Source organism: Eubalaena glacialis, chromosome 12 (assembly GCF_028564815.1).
Source record: "Eubalaena glacialis isolate mEubGla1 chromosome 12, mEubGla1.1.hap2.+ XY, whole genome shotgun sequence".
NCBI lineage: Eukaryota > Metazoa > Chordata > Mammalia > Artiodactyla > Balaenidae > Eubalaena > Eubalaena glacialis.
Window position 1 is genome coordinate 22,821,364 of NC_083727.1, and position 21,937 is coordinate 22,843,300.

The window sequence follows — 21,937 nt, forward strand, 5'->3', positions numbered from 1 at the left end:
TTGATTTTTATTCCACACTTTTTATTCCAAGACACCCCTAGAAACTGGTGCTTATATTTTGAGATTTTGGCAGTTGTAACTCAAAACTAATTCACCTTTACATTGTTTTCTTTAAAATAAAGGATGCTAAATATTAAACAATATTTGAAGAGGAGAATTTCAAGATGTCAGTATTTTTGAAATCTTTTAACTTCTTTTGGCTGATAAGACATCCTTTCTGGGAAATAGGAATTACAAAAAGAACTTTTACTTTTGTCCCTGGCCTCTATGTTCTTGTTTTGTAACTGGATTGATGAGAGTCACTGACAACTGCAAATTTTAGCCACTAAGTCAGCAGTGGTTAAATAAGAATTTTCATTTAATTTTTAAATCATTTGCACTTGCTACACTGAAGAATGACTGGCCAGCAAACACCAATCATACGTTAAAACAGGGGTTCTCAAACCTGGTGCATGTAAGAATCATATTAGGGTGTAATAAAAAAATAAATTCCTGGGACTTCCCTGGTGATCCAGTGGTTAAGACTTCACCTTCCAATGTAGGGGGTGCGGGTTTGATCCCTGGTCGAGAAGCTAAGATCCCACATGCCTCACAGCCAAAAAACCAAAACATAAACAGAAGCAATATTGTAACAAATTCAATAAAGACTTTAAAAAAATGGTCCACATGAAAAAAAAAAAAAATTCCTGGCCCAAATTATAGAAAACCTGATATAAATCATTCTCCATTAGCATACCAAAAAGCCACCTTGAAAGAGAATACTTTATTTTTTATTTTTTTTAACATCTTTATTGGAGTATAATTGCTTTACAATGGTGTGCTAGAGAATGCTTTATATTAGCTGTCTCCAATTCTTCCTCTTGAACCCATCCTAGTCAAGTTTTTATCCCTAGCATGCACTGCAACTGCTTTTGTCAAGGTTAAGGATTACTTCTCTTGCTAAATCCAAAGCTTAGATGTCATCTTACTTGTCCCCATTAACATGGAAAGTTGAGTACTCCCTCCTCCTCGCAACCCCCTTTTTACTTGCTTTCCTGGTTATCAAGGTCTTCTGGTTTTGCCTCACTGGGTGTTCCTTTTCAGACCTTCATAGCGATTTTTTCTCATCTCCAGGGTGGGGGGTGCCACAGACTTCAGTTCTTAGACTTTTTGTATTGTTTTCAACACTTTGCCTTGATGATCTTTTCCAGTCAATGGCTTTAAATACTGTGCGGTCAACTCCCAAATTCATATTCTCTGCTCAGACCTCTCTTCTGAACTTCAGGATGTATACATTCAACTCAGCATTTCACTTGTACATCTGATAGCTCAAAACATCCAAAGTTCAAAACCAATTTCAGATCTTCCCGCTACTCAATTCGTTCCTCCACGTCAGTAAATGTCTTGTAGTTGTTCAAGCCCCAACCTTTGAAGTCATTTTTGAGCCCTCTATTTCTCTCATATTCTACCAGTGAATCTTAAATTCTGTCAGTTCTACATTCAAAATGTATCCAGTTTCTCACCATGTCTTCGATTGCAATTTCTGGTCTGAGCCACCACTGCCCTCACTTTGATTATTAATAATATACTAATGGTGCCCCTATTTCCACCCTTGTCCATTATAATGCAAGTAATAACACTTTAAAGATAGCAGTCAAATCCTGTCAACTCTATTTGAACTCCCCCTCCCCACCGTCACCTGCCAGCACTTTCCTCACTCTAGATTAAGCCACGTTGTATTCCTTGCTATGTCTTGAACTTTAACAGGTAACTGTGCTGTTCACAAATATTTGCACTTTCTCTTGTCTCTTCCTGGAACATCTGTATGATTCACTCCCTTATCTTCTTCAGGGCTTTGCTAAAATGTTGCCTTCTTAGTGAGACATTCCCCAAATACCTTATATAAATTGATCTTCCTATCCCTACCATGGGATCCCTGCCATGATATTTATCATGACATACTATACATTTTATGTGTTTATTTGCTTATTGTCTGTCTTCACCAGAGGAATGTGATTACCATGAGGGCAGGGATTTTATCTACTGTTGTATTACTACTGCCTAGAACAGTGTTTGGCATGTAGTAGACATTAACAAATATTTGGTGAATGAATGAATGGACAGTAGATTCTGGAATCCATTTTTTTTTTTTTTTAAATTGAGTACCACAAACGATTCTGAAGCTGGCTGTCCTAGAACGGCACTAAGAAAAACACTGAACTGGAGTGAAACACTTTTTGCTAACGAATAAATGTGAACATTAAACTTCAGTACACAGTTTCACTTAAGCTTGCAGGGAGGGGTCAGTGGATAGGGTGAAGGGTGTCCTTGAAACCCCCTGAATTATATGAAAAAAAAGCAATACACATATGCATGGGAGAGAAGCCACAGCTTTCATAACATTTCAAAGTAGTTAGCGACACAAAAGAAAATAAGAATCTCTAAGTTGGTGGTAACATCACAGATAACACATTTATACTCTTAGGCCCTCAATTCTCCCAAGTATATTACACAAACAACAAGGGCTCTATATAACTCCCAGGAACACTGGACATAGCACAATGAGAAACACTTTAAAAATACATATTCAACAAACTTACTATCATGATTCAAATATTAAAGTGTTATCACAAATTACATGTATTTCCTGGAGACTTATTCAAAATTTTTATACCTTTATATTTTTCAAAGCAACTAGAATTTTATAAAACAAATTTTAAAAATGAGAGTAAAACTGTACCAAAACATCTTAACTATAATACACAAATACTTAAATTTACTCTATTTTTATAATATTTGAAAGGTACACTCCAATTAGCTGCAAGATATCCAAAGAAGGTATGAACATTAACTAGAGAATGGACTTGAGGATATGGGGAGGGGGAAGGGTAAGATGGGACAAAGTGAGAGAGTGGCATGGACATATATACACTACCAAACGTAAAATAGATAGCTAGTGGGAAGCAATCGCATAGCACAGGGAGATCAGCTCTGTGCTCTGTGACCACCTAGAGGGGTGGGATAGGGAGGGTGGGAGGGAGGGAGATGCAAGAGGGAAGAGATATGGGAACATATGTATATGTATAACTGATTCACTTTGTTATAAAGCAGAAACTAACACACCATTGTAAAGCAATTATACTCCAATAAAGATGTTAAAAAAAAAAAAAACAAACTTAATCTACCAGGGCAAGAAAAGAAGCCAATGCTATCTTTTGGGGGGGGGGGAATATATATATATATATATAATTTTGTGAAGGAACTTTATATAATTTCATCAAGCTTGGAGAAAAGTTTTAAAACTAGTACAGGATATCTTTCACTCAGATCACCCAATTGTTTACATTTTGTATTATCAATCTACTCAAATATGCATGGACTTACTATGCACATATTAATATGCAAAATGTTTACTGCATTTTTTTCTGTACCAATTAAGAGTAAGTTGGAAGTCACTCTGCCCCCTTACCCTTTCATTAATTATTTTCTAAGATCAAGGACAATCTCACACACAATGGTTATTAAAATCAGGAAATTTAACACTTACACAAGAATACTGTTTGATCCACAGTCCCAATAAATTCTGTCAATTGGCCCAATGATGTCCTTGGTAGTTCCTCCCCTGGGTCTATTTAACTTAAAAAGCATCCATTATTTAGTTGTCATTATCTTTTTAGCCCTTAATCTGGAACAGCCTTTGTTAGCGTTTCTTGACCTTGACATTTCAGTTTGGATTTGTCTGATGTTTCCTCATGATTAGGTTCAGATTATGCATTTTCCACAGGATTTGCACTGAAGTGATATTTGCCTTTCTCCTTTCATCTTATTAGGAGCCACATAATATCAGCTGGTCCCAATATTGATTGTGTTAGGTTTGACGACTTGGTTAAAGTGGTGTCAGACAGGTTTTTCCATTACTGGCTTACTATTTTCCCCTTTAAAATTAATAAGCAATCTGAGGGGAGACATTTAGAGACTAATGTAAATATCCTGCTCGTCACTAAATTTTCTACCCACTAGTTTTAAATCCCATTAATTATTTCTAACTTTATCGTCATTTCTCTATTTATTAGTTAGAACGCTACTGTAAGGAGCTTTCTCTGTCCTTCCATTATTTATTTATTCATTCATTTATTTATTCCATTGTATGTTTCAGTAGGGACCAATGAATTCTTATTTTATTCAATGCATTACCTATTAATATCATTCATATTTCGATAGTCAAATTGTCCCTGATGCTGACAGTGGGAACCCTTTCAAGTTGGTTTCTGGATCCTTCTGACATGTTCCTGTGATTATGTGAACCATTTCTTTACTTTCTGGCACAGTAAGAAGGTCCAGCTTCATTTAGTACTTTCCCTTACCCAGCCCTAGATTCAGTCCTTTCTATAAGAGTCCTGGTTCCTTTTTTAGATGAAGGGTATTTAGAACACAAAATCAGGCACTAGAGGTGCTCACTGTTATTGATGCATCATTGCTTCTAGGTTCTTTCAGTACAGAGATATAGGAACTATGTTTTATGTGCATGTGTACACACACCTATGTATATATGCTGTATATACAAATACATGCATATACTGTATATGCACACATTTATAGTATACATACATACTGTTTATAGAAATATATCTATTTTGCCGTATTTGTATATTTAAAAGCATGAGTTAATATGGACATCTCCAACTCCAATCCAACACTATAATATAATCTAGTCTTTGCCCATCCCCCACTGTAACTTCTTTCCCCAGAAGTGAGAAATCTGGCTCCCTCAATATATTTACTCATTTGCACAATCCTCAAATATAGAGTAAGCAGTTTTAGAACTGCCAACTCAATACCATCAAGAAAAACCAAACCTACAAACAATAGTTCAATATTTAACTTTTTTTGCAGTAAAACTGATATACCTTGAGGTGTATAAATCTTAAGTGTATAGTTTGAGTTTTGACAAAAAGATCTACCTGTGTAAAACATACTCCTATCAAAATACAACATTTCTAGTTCCCCAGGAAGCTCCTTTATATCCCTTTCCGGATCAATTTCCCCTTGCCATACACCAAAAAACTCCTAATTTTCTTCACTAGAATCAAGTTGTCTATTGTAGTACTTTATATGAAGGGAATCATACAGTTTGTATTCTTTTGGGTCCTTTTTTGCTCAACATAATGTCTACAAAATTGATCCATGTTTTAGGGTGTATCAGTAGCCTCTTTTTATACCTTAGTAACAGCACAATTTATTTATCAGTTCCTCTGCTGGTGGACATCTGGGTTGTTTACACAGCTTTGGGATATCATGAATAAAGTTCCTATGAGCACTCCTGAACAAGTCTTTTCTGGACATATGTTTTCATTTCTCTTGGATAAACACCAAGGAATTGCTGGGGAAAAAGGTAGGTGTATGTTTAACTTTATAAAAATCTGCCAAATCTTTTCCCAAAGTGGTTATGACATCTAACATTTTCACCAAGCGATGTACGAAAGCTCTTGTTTTCACACATTCTAGCCAATATTTGATGTGGGCAGTCTTTATTCATTTTAGATAATTTTACTGCTTTTAAACTATTTATCCTACCAATGACTGAGAGGGGGGTGTTAAAATCTCCAACCACAATTATGACTTTTTTTCTATATTTTCTTTTATTTTTATCACATTTTGTTTCATAAAGTTTAAAACTGCTATTAGGTACACAGACATTTATAACTGTGATATCTTCTTAATGAACTGTAATATCTTCTTGATAACAAAATGTCCCATTTTACCTCTGGTAAAACATCACCTTAAAGTTTACTTTATCTAATATTAATATGGCCACCTCAGATTTTGCTAACTTAGTATTTGCACTGAATATTTTTTCATCCTTTCATTTTCAAAATATCTGTGTCTCTGTATTTAAAGGATGTCTCTTATAAATAGTATACAGTTAGGACCTGCTTTCTACTTTTAAATTGGAGTGTTACTCCATTTACATTTATAGTATGTACTGATACAGCTGTATGTAGGCCTAAAATTTGCTATTTGTTTTATATTAGTCCTATCTGCTTCTGTTTCCCTCTGTTCCCTTTCCCTGCCTTTTTTGGGGGGTGATTACCAAATATATATGTATAGTTACAATAAGTTTTACTTAAATGGCATATATATTTTTTTAAAGAAACGAATAAAAGAGGAAATATATAGTTTTTAATGTATTTACTTATACACTGTATCAGTGTACTTTATTCCTTCCTATAAATCCAAGTTGTCATCTGGTATCATTTTCTTTCAGCTTGAAAAACCTCCTTTCTGCTGTTCTTTAGTTCTTTAGAACTTTAGTGCAGATCTGCTAGTAATGAACTAATTTATCTAAAAATGTCTTTTATTTTACCTTCATTATTTGAAGGGTAGCTTTGCTCTACATAGAAGTCTGAGCTGTCAGGTTCTTTTGCTTGTTTGCTTTTTCTTTCAGTACTTTAAATATGCCAATTTCATTATCTTCTTGCCACAACTTTTTTAAAAAATGAGAAGCCACCCATCCTTCAAAGCATTGTTACCTTGTGCGTAATGTGTCGTTTCCCAAGACAGCTCCTTCAAGATTTCCTCTTCCATCACTGAACTTTACTGGTTGGACTATCACAACCAGTAAATGCTCTCAGGTATGGTTTCTTTGTATTTATTTTACTTGAGGTTCACTGAGTTTCTTGGCTCCATAACTATTTTTTTCACCCAATTTAGAAAATCTATGGTCATTATTTCTTCAACATTTTCTTTCTAGTCTCTTTTTTGGGACTCCAATTGTACATGCTGGGCCTCCAAATATAGTAGTAATAATACATAATATGCCTATTTCTGAATAAATTTACCTTAATATATAAGATTGAGTAGATGAGGATAGTTTCCATTAAAATTTTCATGTATTTTACGTGGATGTCCTCTCTAAATACAGGCTATTAGAACATTATCCATCAACTAGTAAAAGCAAAATTAATGATTTTTAAGCGTTTACTATATGCTAGGTACTTTGTTAAAGGCTTTACATGTATTTTCTCATTTAAAATCCAAGACACCTTGAAGAAGTAGGTGTTACAATTTTCTTCATCTTACAGATGTGGGAACAGGCTTACATAAGTCAAATAACTTACCCAAAGTCACACAGTTATGAAGTGGCATGTGGGATTTTGAGGGCAATGCCTGCAGTATCCTGAACCACATTATACTAACATTGCATGCAAAAATACTTCATTCATTTACAACTATTTGAAGATCAGGTACAAGACACTGTTCTTGGCAATTATTATACAGAAGTGAACACAAGATACATGAAATTCCTACTCTAACAAGAGAGACAATACTACCCTCATATCTTTCTATTTATTATTACAATTACTAAGAATGAGACCTTCAGTGTACAGTGAGAGCATGAAAACTTAAGGTATGGTGTATGTACAAAACACAATTTTGTAAGTAGATGAACTTCTCCTGATCTACCATGGTTTTCTAGGCTCGCAAGAAGATGTTGCTTAATTCTGAACCTTACAGTGCAAATGAATACCTTAAATAGACTACCTCCTTTGCAGACAGCTATTCATGTACTACCTCCTTTGCAGACAGCTATTCATGTACTACCTCCTTTGCAGACAGCTATTCATGTACTACCTCCTTTGCAGACAGCTATTCATGTACATTATTATTCCAGTTATGTTGCAGCTCTGTTTTTCGAGTAGGGAGAGTCCCTGATTGAGATACAAACAAGATTCTCTGGGAGCTCCCATAGAGGGATGTAGATCAGTGCCAATCAAAATATGGTCCCAGAACCAGAGCTGGCCTGCAAACTGTTTACCACTTTTGTGACAAGACAGTACAGAAATTGAGAGCATTTAGGAAACTTATAGCAAATTAGGCTTGTATTTTATATCTTTTTAAGGTTTTACTTTTCTAGTTAATCATTACTTACATTTTACAAAACAATCAGTTTGCAACAGAATGGAAATTAAGAAGAAAAAAATGCTAGACCTTTATCACACAGAGTTTGTTAATACTGTTCTGGGCCATAGCATCTGGGGACAAGGAACTTTTATTTTCTGATTCTGTTTTCTCACTGTAATTCAGGGTTGTGCAAGTGAAACAAGATATATCTAAAGTGTCTAAGCACAGTGCCAGGCAAATGGTAGGACTGGATCGCGTCACTGTATTTTGTCATTACTACACCATATATCATCACACTCAGTTATTCTGCTTCCCTTTCCAAGTTGGAACACAAACCTTGTGAGGGCAGGAAAACATACCATATTCATTTGATTCCCCCAAATTAGCAGAAACTCAACAGATAAAGGCAAAATGGTATCTGCTCCTCAAACATTGCTAGAAGTGAAATAAATCTAAAATACGATAAAAGAAAGCCTATCAATACTGGCCATAAGTAGTTAACACAAGATGTTAAAGTAGAAACATAACTTATTTATATTTTGAACATCGCTTGCTTTAAAATACAAAATTAAAAATTTTAATATATACTTCTGGTGACTCTATACCTAAAACTGGGACACTGATTCCAAGACAGTTATAGGAATGGTAGAAGTTTACAATGACAACAAATTTAATCAAATTCTGAGATGGAATTGTATATATAAAGCACAGTTAAAAGAGTTAAATACATATAACTAAACAGATAGGAGTGTTCAGAAACAGAATAGCAACAAAGTATTTTTTTTTAAGTTGAAGACTAAAGAAAATACAGACTTTTAAAATTTTGTGAATACTGCAAACTACGAATAATGACATGAAATTAAAAGGAAAAAATGTCAGGAAATAGACCAAGAAAAATGAGATCTATTACATTTTAGATGAGTTATGAAAGAAGTTCCATGTAAACAAGTCTGAACATTATCTTCATCTATAGATTGAAAAATGAAAAGCTAAACTATAGCAACTTTTGAAATATCTATAGCTAAACAGCTACTAAATAGCTACTGTTCTTACTCTGAGATTTTACCCAATGTGCAAATTTACAGCTACTGCCAGAGAAGATGTAAGAGTAGAATGAGACAGTCTCCCCTTTGAGGACTTGCAGTATAATCTACTCCAAAATACGATATATAAAACTTAAGTCAGGGACTTCCCTGGTGGCGCAGTGGTTAAGAATCTGCCTGCCAATGAAGGAGACACAGGTTCAATCCCTGGTCTGGGAATATCCCACATGGCGTGGAGCAACTAAGCCCGTGTGCCACAACTACTGAGCCTGCGCCCTAGAGCACGCGCGCCGCAACTACTGAGCCCATGCGCCGCAACTACTGAAGCCTGCATGCCTAGATCCCATGTTCCACAACAAGAGAAGCCACTGCAATGAGAAGCCCACGCACCGCAATGAAGAGTAGCCCCCACTCGCCGCAACTAGAGAAAGCCTGTGTGCAGCAACAAAGACCCAACGCAGCCAAAAAAATAATTTAAAAAAAACAAAAAACTTAAGTCAATACATTTGTAGTGTAACATTCATAAAGTTAAGATCCTAAATGAGTTGAGAGAATGGAGAAATGCATATAAGGGCTAGAATAATGGAGCTAAGACTCGAAGAGAAGGTAAGACTTAGACAAAGCAGGCTAAAAAACCAAAGTTTACAACGGTGAAAGCTGAGCGGGAAGTAAGCAGAATAGTCTGACAAACATACAATGGGACTGGTAAGAAGTAGCATAAGAAGGCGTCTGGACTTGCAATGCCAGGAAAGGAAAAGTCCCTGTTAGGTTCTTCAATAAAACAATGACAGAGGAGAATACGTTCCAGGGTAAAAGAGCCTAAAATAGGAAAATTAATTAGGTAAACTGCAGTAATGTAGCTTGTGAACCAACGACCTTTAAAAAAAAAAGGCTGGAATGTTAAATAAAAGGAATTTAATTAGAAGACTCAACATCTTTACGTACAAATGCCATAAGAAGGCCCCAGATGTTCGTCTTGCTCCCTCCCTACACTGACAACCCCTACATTGCCATGTCATGTTTCTTCTCCTTTCTTCCTACTAGAAATTAGTTCTTTGCTGTCATAATTTCCGGTGGCTCTACTTTTCGTTATTATTTATATAATTTAAATGGGTAATTTTTCATCCCTCCTTTTGGAGGTTCTAATCTAAAACTATTTTTGCTTCTCTCCTTTTCTTTTTCTGTCTTTTTCATCTCTGCTTTTTATTCTCCTTTTCCCATCTCTTCTTGCAAGCTTGGAACATATAATCATAGACTGGTAGAGCTGCAAAGGACCTCACAGACCTGCTCGACCAGGCTTCCCATTTTACAGAAGAAAAACCAAGCCCTGAGAGGTAAAATGACCTCTTGGTTTGGAGTTTAGGCTTGGCTCTGACAACCACTGTCACTGTTCTTTTAAATAAATTTTCAGAACTGATAGGAAAAAAACCACACCATTTTTTAAACTTTAAAAAATATAATTAAAAAACCCCCATTATCTTGATTATAAAGATGATAAAATTAAAAGATAATTTTAAAATACACAAAAACTACAAGATAATTATAATGCCTTTCCCGTCCTCATTTTCTGTTATTATAGACTTTAATGTTTCTCAAACAGCATTCTTTGAGAAGCAAGGGAAACAACTTTTTGAAGAAAGTTCCAGCTTTATTAAAAAGCTATGGGATATTATGCAGGTAATAACACCACCACATTTCCTTTATAAATGAACAAATAAGAAATAGCAATTCCTGAAATATACCTACAGGAGCATATATTAAAAAAAAAAAAAAATCTGCCTACCTGAAATACTTAAACTTATTCTTTTCCCACCTTTCTGTTTCCTGTCTTTGTCTCTGCTAGTGTTTTCAAAGTATAGGATGAAACTAAAGTGAAAGTGGAAAGGAGGGAATGAGTTACAATACTTTGAGTAACCAGTTATACCCAGCTTTTAAAACATGTTATGTTTTTAATAGTTATTGTGAAATAAGAAATGTTCTGCTAGTTTCTGTCTTGTTTTAGGCACAGAGTGCTTAAATCACAAGTAAATAAATACAAGCCTGAGATTTCCTCAGACAACAATGAGGACCTACCAGAGAGGGTTGATGCCGATGACTACTTTGCTTATCTGTTTTGGTAGGAGCTGCGAAAGTCACAGCTAGAGTGTATTCCTCCCTATTCCACTCAAGTGGAGCATTATTTAAAGTCATGACATCTTAAATCATTATTTTGAAAAACCTGTATCTCAGTGATAATGATGAATATGCCACTTCTAGAAATGGAAAATGACGGAACAAAAACCAACATTAAAAGTAAGGGAAAACAGAATTTGAAACTAGGCTGATCAAACTGGCTGGCTGGGGGATTATGTTATTGGTGTATGGACAATCTTGCCAGTATTTCACTTTCCTTGTCGGCTGCCTTTATTTAGTCAACCTTAGTTCATGGCCAAAAACCAGTTCACTAGTCATATAAGGATAAAATCACTGTATAATAATGGATATGAGAAATGTCAGCATTGTATGCCAAACAAATTATAACTTTTGATATATACAACTTTCACTGGATGTATAAACTTTGCATGTTATAACAAACATCTGTAAGTTAGTGAAGAGCACCCACATATAATTACACACTAAATGTGTGTACATACATTGTCTAATTTAAAATGCAGGATTTACATAAAGGCCCAAAGAATAAACCTCAGCCCAATCAAATAATTATAGGGACTTCCTTTCCATGCTGGCCTTACAATGCCTAATTTCTTTTTCCCATACCGTTTCAGACCCCTCCTGCTCTCTGGATCCTTTAATCACCAACACAGATGCTATTTCCTACTTTAATGCCAATGCAAGGCAGAAAAACTTAGGTTGGGTGATTAGACAGGGAAAGAAAAGAGTGTAAACATTTTGGGAAAATGTCCCTTTCACTCCTGGGCTACGTGTAGTCTTCAGTATCCTCAGTATCTAAACATCTCTCCCCCAGCTCCTTTTGAAGCCCTCTCATTTGTCCCATTAAGAGTCCTTGCCTTAGCTACTATGTTCAAATAACTAAGAAAGCTGTTCTTTGTTAAGGATACCTATATGTAAACTTAGATGTTTTTTCCTTCTGAAATGCAGATGAATTACATGCTAATTATGTGTGGAGGTATTTATGTGTCTCTTAAGTAAAACAAAAACAAAAACAAAAACAAAACAAAACAAAACCTACATTACTCACTTAAGACTTCTGGACATTTTGTTCTTTTTCCTGTATCTATTACTTTACCTTTTATCTGGGTTCCCCACTGTTAGCAGTTATAACTTCAAAGAACTGTGTGCTTGCGTCTGAGATACGTGGGCAAAAGGAGCTCCTCTAAGTAAGAAGTAGGAGAGGCAAGAAAAGCCATCTCAGAAGTGTCTGGCAAACTGATCTGCTACTGTGCCTTATCATGACCTTCTCTTCTGATATCTTACATTTCTATCCACTTCTCTAATTGTGTTTCTTTATTCACTTCTTCTTCTAGCCTTTTAAATACAGGTGAATTAAATGGAATTAAATTAAATTAAATACAGGCTTCAACACTGAACTCACAGCAACAAGTTTGTCACTTAGCCTCAGTTTGCTCATATATAAAATGAATATGAGCTCTACTTACCTTAGAGTGCTTATGAGAAACAAACTGATAAAATGGATAGGAAGTATCTTGTAAAATATCAAGTTCTATATGTATTTTACAATAGAGACAAATGTTTAACAATAATATTTCTGGCTAGAAACGAAATAGGAAAAAAACAGCACTAAAAAGTCTCTGCCTCCAGTAATGTTTACCAAATAACAGTACAGAAATTTAACAGCATCCAGGATCCGTAATATTTAAACACTTAATAAAATCAAACTCTGAACCTGGGGTTCAGAGACCAATACAGTAGCTATGTACTCACTAAAGTATAAAATACATGCTGGATTTAAAGAACTTACTACAAAAAATAACATTTATTGTTAAAAATAATTCCATCTTTTGTTTTCACTTTTTAAAATGTGGCTAGTAGACAATTTAAAATTACACGTTTTGCTTATACTACATTTCTGATGGACATGCTGCTCTAAATAAACAATGCAATAATAAAACTAATAAAAAGCAACACTACTGATCTCCAGCCAATAAGACAATAAAGAATGTACACTCACTTCATCAGTGAGTTCTCCAAACACTGTTATGACATCTATTAAAAGACTTGCAGTATAGAAGGACTTGATCATGTTTCTGGAAGAGAAAAGAAAAGTTCATCTAATTCAAATGAAAAATGTAAGAATTAGTCTTGTAGCTACAAGACAAAAACTTCCAATGTTTATAAAAGCACTCTGAAGTTAATGTTTTAAATAAAATCAGCTTTCAAGAACACAGTGGAGCTCCTTCTGTAATCTGTTGTTAGGAGGAAGTTACAACACATACAACAGGTGACTATGCTACAACAAGGTTTCATAGTATGCTTTTGATTTTAGAAAATGTAATGACAGTACTATCTGAATCCATATCAAGCCATGTGTATTTCTTTGTATTTAAGTCTTATCATAATAATGACAAATCACTTCAATCAGTAGGGGTGGGAATTTTTAAAATCAGTATCATTGGACCAGGCTGTTTTTGGCTAAAATCAACACAGATTTTACTAAATGGCTAGTTAGGGTATATTTACTAAGAAAATGAATCTGCCCTGGGTATTCTTCGTTTAGCCATTTTCTTTAAAAAGCCAGGATCACTCTTGTAACCCAAACTCATTCTGAGATTCAAAAAAAAAAAATCTAAATCATTAATCAGGAAGTCTGAGAGTAACCAAGAGAAAACTGGAAAATTCTAGTTATACAGTAACCAAACTTATAATTTTTATTTTATCTATCTTTACTTACTTGTGAAATCGCCCAGCACGATCTTCATTATCTGCATACAAAAACATTTTCAAAGCATAATTCTCCAAATGGGCAGAACCAACTATTTCTTGAGTAACAGCTTCATTATCACCCAACTGTTTCTTAAGCTAAAATAAAATGAGATACAGAACTTATGATTCTGGGCTCACAGAAGTGTATACTTAATTATAAAAATTCCCAATAATCAAATCCAATGTTCACAAAATTTTGAAGACACTCATGATAACGTGAAAGTATAATTTAGCTCTAAATATCAAAATAATCAAGAATAAAAAACATGCAACTATCTATGTAAAGCATCAGACAAATGTTTCAAATGTACTAACAAGTATCCTAAAAATGGAATTAAGAAATTCTTTCCTAACCATACATAATTTAAATTTTTAATTTATTCCTATTTCAATTTCTTCTATCAAATATAGAAAAATACAATGAGAAGGATCATTATATCCTAAAAAAGTATCTCTCAGAGCACATTGCCTTAGAGATCTAATTCTAAGTAAGGTATAAGAAAACAAACTTAGAATAGGATTACGGAAGTTTTAAAAATTTAGACAAATATATACCTCAAATCAACACAATTTACAACCATGTAAATTTCCAGTCAGTACATCCCTTTCCTACACATACAATAATTTAAAGTATTTTAAAAACAACAAACTAAATTCCTACATTTTACTCAGACTGTCATATTGGAGTAAAATGACCTTCTGGAATATTAGATCTGAGTACCACACTATTGTTTAAAAATTGCTTTTTGCAAAGAACATTATAAAATAACAAATTAAATTTAGAAAAAGCAAGAGGATTTTTCATAAAATCAGCAAAGTACATATTCTCATAATTAAGGCCCAGAAGAGATTGAATACTGGAATTTAAGGACGTCTGGGCATGCTTATCCTGAACAAAAACAGAAAAAAAGCCCCACATATAACACTGGTTTACTGTATCCACACTGTGAAATGATTTAATTGTAGGCAATTTATTTCTAGAAAAATTTAGTGGGAGCATGTCATTTCATCTCACCTTCAGCATAAAATATCTGGCAGCAAAAACATAATATACTTGAAGTGTTCCAACTATAAATATAAACATTATAGCACAAGCAGATATGTTCTCACCATGGAATGAACTTCCTTGTTATTTAATGTAGATTAAATAATAAATTTCTGGTAAGTCTCTTTATAAATGTGATTTTACATGCTGAGTATTATAAAGAACTGTTTGAGTTTTGTCTTATCCATAAACTATTGTTATTTTAGCTATTATTGTTAAGCTGTAAAATTAATAAAGAGATATATTCTATATAAAATGTCTATAAGAGACGGTATTGTACAAATGTATTGCTACGTGTCAGACACATTCTTCCATCCACCTCCTAACCCCACCCTCCAAAAGAAGAGTACTCAAATTCTTCCTGCATCCACAGAAGCAGTGTTAGAAGTAGAAGGCCAGACAGGCTCCAAGGGCAGCTGAGTTGTCATCACTGGTGCCACCAGGCTACCTTGGACGGTTAATAGTAGCAGATGACAGGATTCTGGGTCAGAAGGCCAGGCACCCATACAAAGTTAGAGAGAACAACTACTGCCCATGGCTGCTTAATACAAGTAGGCTTTGATCTGAATAACTTTCAACATTTAAAAAAAGTTCTGGGCTGACTGGTATAAGTGTATTGATTTTTAATATGTCTGAATTTTGTTTCTCTAAACAAAATAATGCAACTGATCAAATAAATATTTAGGTTTCTAATTCTCTTGAGCAGGTCACATAACTAAATAAGCAAATAAAAAGTAAGCCACAGCTATGAATATAACTGCCTTGGAGGAGATGCATTAATGAGAAGTAAACCTTGACATTGTTAAAAAAGACACTGGGATGGCTCGGCACGGGAGGCACAGGCTGGAGCCCTGATTACTAAGTAAGGTTACTATGGTTTAACACTGCCTTCCTGATGCACTGACACCCAATCAAATCCTTCAGTTTTCCCTGGATTCGTGCTTCTACATAACCTGTGAAGTTCCATCATAGTTCAAGATGACTTATTAGTCACCTACCACATTTCTGCTAGCAGAGGAAAATGCCTAGACCATAAGAGTATCTTGTTATGGGACCAAGAGTAGGAGGAAGAAACAATAGGCAACTTCCTTCATGGTCCTTTTCACTAAATAAATAGCCCGTTTCTTTCTTTTTTTTTTTTGCCGTGCCTCACGGCATGTGGGATCATGGGATCGCAGTTCCCCAACCAGGGATCGAACATGCACCCCCTGCAGTGGAAGTGCGAAGTCTTAACCACTGGACCACCAAGGAAGTCCCTGATTTCATTATTACAAGAGCCATTTAAGAATTCCCAAATCAATCATCCGTGTGGCTGCATGAAGGAAGGTTAGAAAGGGTTTGTCACTTACGAAAGAATGACTCAAAGGTCATCTACAATAACCTGGAACAAGATATAATGTATATGTAAAGATATTGAAACCGACTTATACCTACTTACAACTCCCTAAGCAGTATGACGTAAATGAAAAAAAAAAAGTGTCTTATTTTTCCTCAGCTATGACATTGCTGATTGCTGCCAACAGGAAGAACTAAAATGACAACACACACACAAATGAAATAAAACGGCATTTTAAACATTAATCAGAAAATAAATTTTCAGTGTTCAACTTACAGCTTCTAACTGATCCATTAGCTTTGATAAAAATTTACGACATTCAGGAGTTTTACTATCAATCTTCATTCCCGTTTGCATCGCATACAAACGACCTACAAAGAAAAATACGATTTGAACAATTTCCAGGACTGAATGTTTAAAATATGTTTTGTCTAATTAATAATTCAAAATTTAAGTGAATTTAGAAATAAAATAAAACTTTGATTTACTATGGCTCTTATTCACAAATATAAAGAACACAAAAATATTATCCAAAGAATGCAAGATGAATGATGATGATAACAAATTTTTATGAAGTAAGGCCTTCTCTTTTGGCATTATGTTTAAAAAATAAAAGGACTAGGTCCTAAGCTGTCAAAGGGACCTGCAATTTAATAGGTAAGTGAGGGCATTCAGAAAAACCACCACGTGTACAGGAGCACTTGCCAAGGGCGAGATAAGTAATACTGATAAATACAGAATATGGGCTGGGACAATGGGAAATGCCACTCGAGCTGAGGCTAACAGGGAGAATTGTTTTGGTCATTTTTATATATACAAAAAAGTATACCATCTCTTTAAAAAAATAGAAATATCAGAGATAAGGCTGAAGCTAAAAGCCTCTCTGCTACCACAATCCTAAATAGCTTTCCCAGTGATAAGAGCTGTAAAGTTTGGTGGTAATTGTTGTTACCACTGGTATGTACATATACTGCCTATAATTTACCTCTTACATTCAACAATATGCTCAGGAGATCTGTGTAGCACTACAGTGCTCCACACTATGACCACATCAAACTAAAGCACATTTGGGTAGTTCTCAGATTTTCATCATTACAAAACATGTTGCGCTACCAGACCTTCTTGAGCACACATTCAAGAGTTCCCTGAGGGAGATACCAAGAATGAGAATTGCTGGCTCATAGTATATGTAGTACCTTTCTCACTTTAAGAGCTACTCTTAAAACTGTCTTCCAAAACGAATTACCACTATGCAGTTATATCTATAACACATGCAAGCACCCATTTCTCCTAAACTCACAAAAAATTGATATTAAATTAAAAATTGATATTAAACTTATCAACGTCAGAACTGTGTTATCTCACTGTTTGATTTTGCATTTTCACTACTCAAAAGGTATTAGAGATTTACTGGATAGCTCTATATCCTCCTTTATGAATTAGGAATAGCTATCAAAATAAAAGGAAAAAATCTGCCAAATTTTCTGTTGGGTTGTTTGCTTTTTAACAAATTGCCGTGTGGCAGTCCTTTATACAGTAGGAAGGAGGGATATCATGTTTCCCCCACCAAATGGAATCTTGTGAACACTATCCCCCTTCTCTGCTTTATTTTCTTCTCAGCAGGGAATCATCTTCAATTTTTTTATCCTCTGATTCTACTACAACTCCAACTTAAACTCCATGAAAATGGCGATTGTAGTCTACTTGGTTTGATGTATCCCTGGCATCTGGGATAGTGCCTGGCCTTCGATAAACATTTTCTGAATAGATAAATACATGAATGAAAGAATAGCGCATTCTGCCCCACTGATTTAAATGCCACTTTTATCATTCATTATCATATATTAAGCTTTCATGGGATAAAAGGGCCTAATTCTTTATATTGTCTATCTTGCTTTGTTATTTGTTAGTCTACTGGTCTATCATTGCTTTATTTACTGCAGCTTTAGAACATGGCTTGGTATGTTAGCTACTCTCAGGATTTCCAATTCAATTATGTCAACCCAATCATATCTTCTTTAAAGATGCATTAATATACAAATAATACAGTTATGTATTCTGCATGTATTTTTAATTTCAATAGCTGTATCTGAGGGAACTACTTTTGAAGGCTTAGGCTTTTAGAGCTAACTCATGTTACAGAGCTTTAAGCTTAATTAATTAACGCATTTATTTCTGTATCAAATTTAAGGGTTTGATCCATCTAGGTATTAATGAGAGGAAAAAAATGGAGTTCTAAAAGTGCTGTATAGATTTACACTGACTTACAGTGTAAAAAGCGTGATGCTTTCATTTTCACTGCACAGTAACCAGCACTGGATATCACTGACAAAAAAAAAATTCTGAGAAGCAAAAAAAGCACTTATTATCCATCGCTTTAATCACAAGTGTGACTAAATTTTGTCTTTTTCTCTTTCTTTTAACCAGTCATATTTAACAACATGTCCAGGTCGTTTACCCATTTGAGTACCAGGTTCTAATCACCTCTCCCCACTCCACGCCTTTTGAAGCATGGCTGAACACCCTCCCCTCTTCGAACCAGTCCTATCTCTTGAGTTGTTCAAGCTTTGCACCTGTTTCAGTCAGCTTTTGTTGTGGTAACTGTGACTGAACTCCCCAACACCTCCTCTCAGTGAGTTGTTCTGGTCTTTTCTTCCAGCATTTTTGTTGCATTTTTTTTTTTTTTTTAATTAAAAGTGCATCACATGAGCTCTTTGGAAAATAAACATATTGGCTGCAAATATTGTGCCATCTTTCAATTTTTGAATATTGTTTTAAAACACAGAAGCTTAAAATATTTATGTACCCAAAGCGAATTTTCCCCCCGATCAATTCTAAGCTTGGAAAGCTATTTTATCTCTAAGAAACTGGATATTCAGTTATGATTTTTCCAGTTAAATTCCTTTTTGAATTTAACTTTTCATAACATGTATCCACCTCAGTTACTGGCATCTGTCTCAAATACACTCAATAAATAATCCTTTCTTTCTCTAATGATTTGTGGTTCCTTAATATGTTTTTGCTTTTTATATGTCTTGGCTATTTGATTTCACTGAGATCACAGATTAAATGTCATCTCACATGATAATACCTATAACTGATAATATGCTTTTTCTTCCTCCAAATTTAATCTTACTATGTCTTACGGTATTACAAATTTTTTTCTGAAGAATTTTAAGTGTTCTTGCTCTTATTTTTAAGGGGAAGGCTTTTAGTTGAGTGTAGGGATCAATTCTGTGCTAGGTTGCTCCTATTTCCCCTAAGAGTCCCCACCCTAAGCTATACTGAGGCTGCAGCCTTTGAGACCTATAAGATCCCAGGGATTGGCAGGAGTGTGGGGAGGAAGATATCAGCATTTCTATTGATACGTCTATCTCATTCTTTATGAGTTCCTATTTTTACATATCTTTTATAACACATATAGTATTTTTATAATACATATATAGTATTAGTACATCAATACAGAAAAGTTATTTATAAATAATTACATAGTATTGGAGATCTGTGTTTAATTATTTTTAACTCGTGGGTAGATGAGCAAAAGGTTAAGAATCACTGCTCACTGCATCCTTACTCTTCTCAATTGTAAACTGTATTTTCTCCACACAGCCCTGTTCCTTCTACCATATTCCCTGGAACTACTGTTTCAGAAGCAGCAAACTCCCCTACCTCTCCTCAGATTCCTTCTTCCTCTTTGTCTTAATTAAAACCTGAATGTCACTTGAAGAAATCATTTTATTTGCAGTCCTCTCAAGTAATGAGTTTTAATTCTCTTACATTCCTTCTAGTGTGTAAGAGAATTGAAAAAGAGAATTGGCAAGTACGACTGGTTTTCTCTTTGCATCCCACTATTACAGCATTCTCTCAATGTTTTCTAAATACGCTGGTCTAGGGCTCATCCACTCTCTTCCATTGGATTGTTATGCTTGTAATTGACCATGGACCTCAGGGTCTTTCCTTGTCTTCCCACCATCTTGAAAATTTCGCTGTTCACATGGATAATCAATACTTCCGGCAAAGACTGCTAGCTGTCTACCTGCATCCTTTCTCCCCACGTTCTTTACAAACTAGATCCCTACACATTATTAGGGAGTTGTAATGTAGCTAGCCAAAACAGTATATTTCCCAGTATTCCTCAAAGCAAAATATGGCCATGTTATTACCTAAGACAAATATCATATAACCAAAAATTGTTGGGAGAGACTTCTGGACCTTAAAAGGGGGAATGACAGCAGGGGAAAGACCTTACTGACTCCTTCCCCTTTCTCCTCCCTGCTGCCAAGAATAGAAATGGGATGACTGAAACTCTAGCAGATATCTTGGACCACAAGGCGACCTTGGTAATCGTGCTAGTTTGTAGACTTGAAATTAGAAAGAGCTTGGGTCCCTGATGACTTCATGGAATAGGCACACTGGCACTGGGTACTGCCAACATCAGACTTTCCTTTAAATGAGGGAATAAATCCTTATTTTACTTAGCAATTGTAATTTTGAATTTTCTGTGATGAAAAAGCAAATCTATTTCTTATGCATACACAGTGCTGTGTTCTCAGTTCTTATCAACAATGATCTCCAATAACTGTACGTACTCTCCTTTACATGCCAGTCACCCCATAACTAAATTACCATCTCAAACTGCTGTACTGTCAATATCAGTATATCAAGCACTCACTCTAAGCATAATTCCTTTTCTTCCAATTTTAAACTCTGCTTGTTACAACAGGCTTCCAGTTCACTGGTGTTGCCCTACTTCTTCATTATAACCAGTCTTTTCTCCTTTAACTTTCCTCTGCAACCAGCTTTGATTTTATGATAGATTTTTCTTGAACTTTATTGTCCTATCTCCTATCCCTGAATCTTTTTATTACATTCCTCTGGCAAAAGCACACTCATATATAAGCCCAACTATCCTCTCTCCCTATGCCTACATACTAGCAACAGAGACCACTGGCAGATCAGCATCACTATAAATACCATAATTATCAACCTCAAATGAGCTTAATACCTTTTTTTATAATTGAATATTTCAGTATTATTTATTTGACCAAAGTAAAATACACTTTCCATCACTATAAACTGAGCACAAGCTACAGTTGTTTAAACTTTTTATGATGTGCCGACATTTTGCATCCTATGTGAAACATTTGGTTTGAAAATATTAAAGTTCTCTATTTTGTTTACCATCTTCTCTCCTGTTTTCTCCATTCTCTGAAGACATTTAATATTAATTGTGTAAGACTGATTTCCTTATCTTCCCAACCTCTCAAATGACTTTTTCAAACATCTTTCAAACAAAACCTCACCCAAACACACACACAGAAAATTCAGTAGACATTAATTAATTACTCTCTATCTATATATACTAGTAGTCAACACAATAACACAATAATGTGAGGAAATACAGTACTGACAGTTTCATTACCCTAGGAGGTCTTTCTCCTTACTTTATCAAAGTAGTGAACAATATATGAATCCTACCATCTATGGAGTGTAGTTAGCTACTTAGTGGACCAACTTTGGGCATAAATGGTTATCCAGCATAGGTAACAGCCCATTAAGCAAACATGCAGAAAATTAATCAGCACTTTCCTGCTACCAAGCTAAAGTGATTTATTCCTATGTAGAAAGTACAAATCTGTTTCTGATTTGTTACTCTTAACTACTTCTACTGTTGCTTACAATAAAAATGAAGATTATCTGTATCTCCTTTGAAGCAAAAATCAAATTATT

The 21,937-nt window shown here is 34.9% G+C and overlaps 1 protein-coding gene across 2 annotated transcripts in view; it reads right to left on the reverse strand.

The window, feature by feature from the left end:
- VTA1 (vesicle trafficking 1) overlaps nucleotides 1-21,937 on the reverse strand; it is a 71,115-nt gene that overhangs the window by 36,293 nt on the left and 12,885 nt on the right. For both annotated transcript variants that reach the window (XM_061207100.1, XM_061207099.1), the window contains exons 2-4: nucleotides 16,484-16,578; nucleotides 13,795-13,922; nucleotides 13,075-13,150 (exon numbers count right to left, since the gene is read on the reverse strand). In XM_061207100.1, coding sequence (XP_061063083.1) covers nucleotides 13,075-13,150; nucleotides 13,795-13,922; nucleotides 16,484-16,578 — 299 coding nt within the window. The remainder of the gene's footprint in view (nucleotides 1-13,074; nucleotides 13,151-13,794; nucleotides 13,923-16,483; nucleotides 16,579-21,937) is intronic.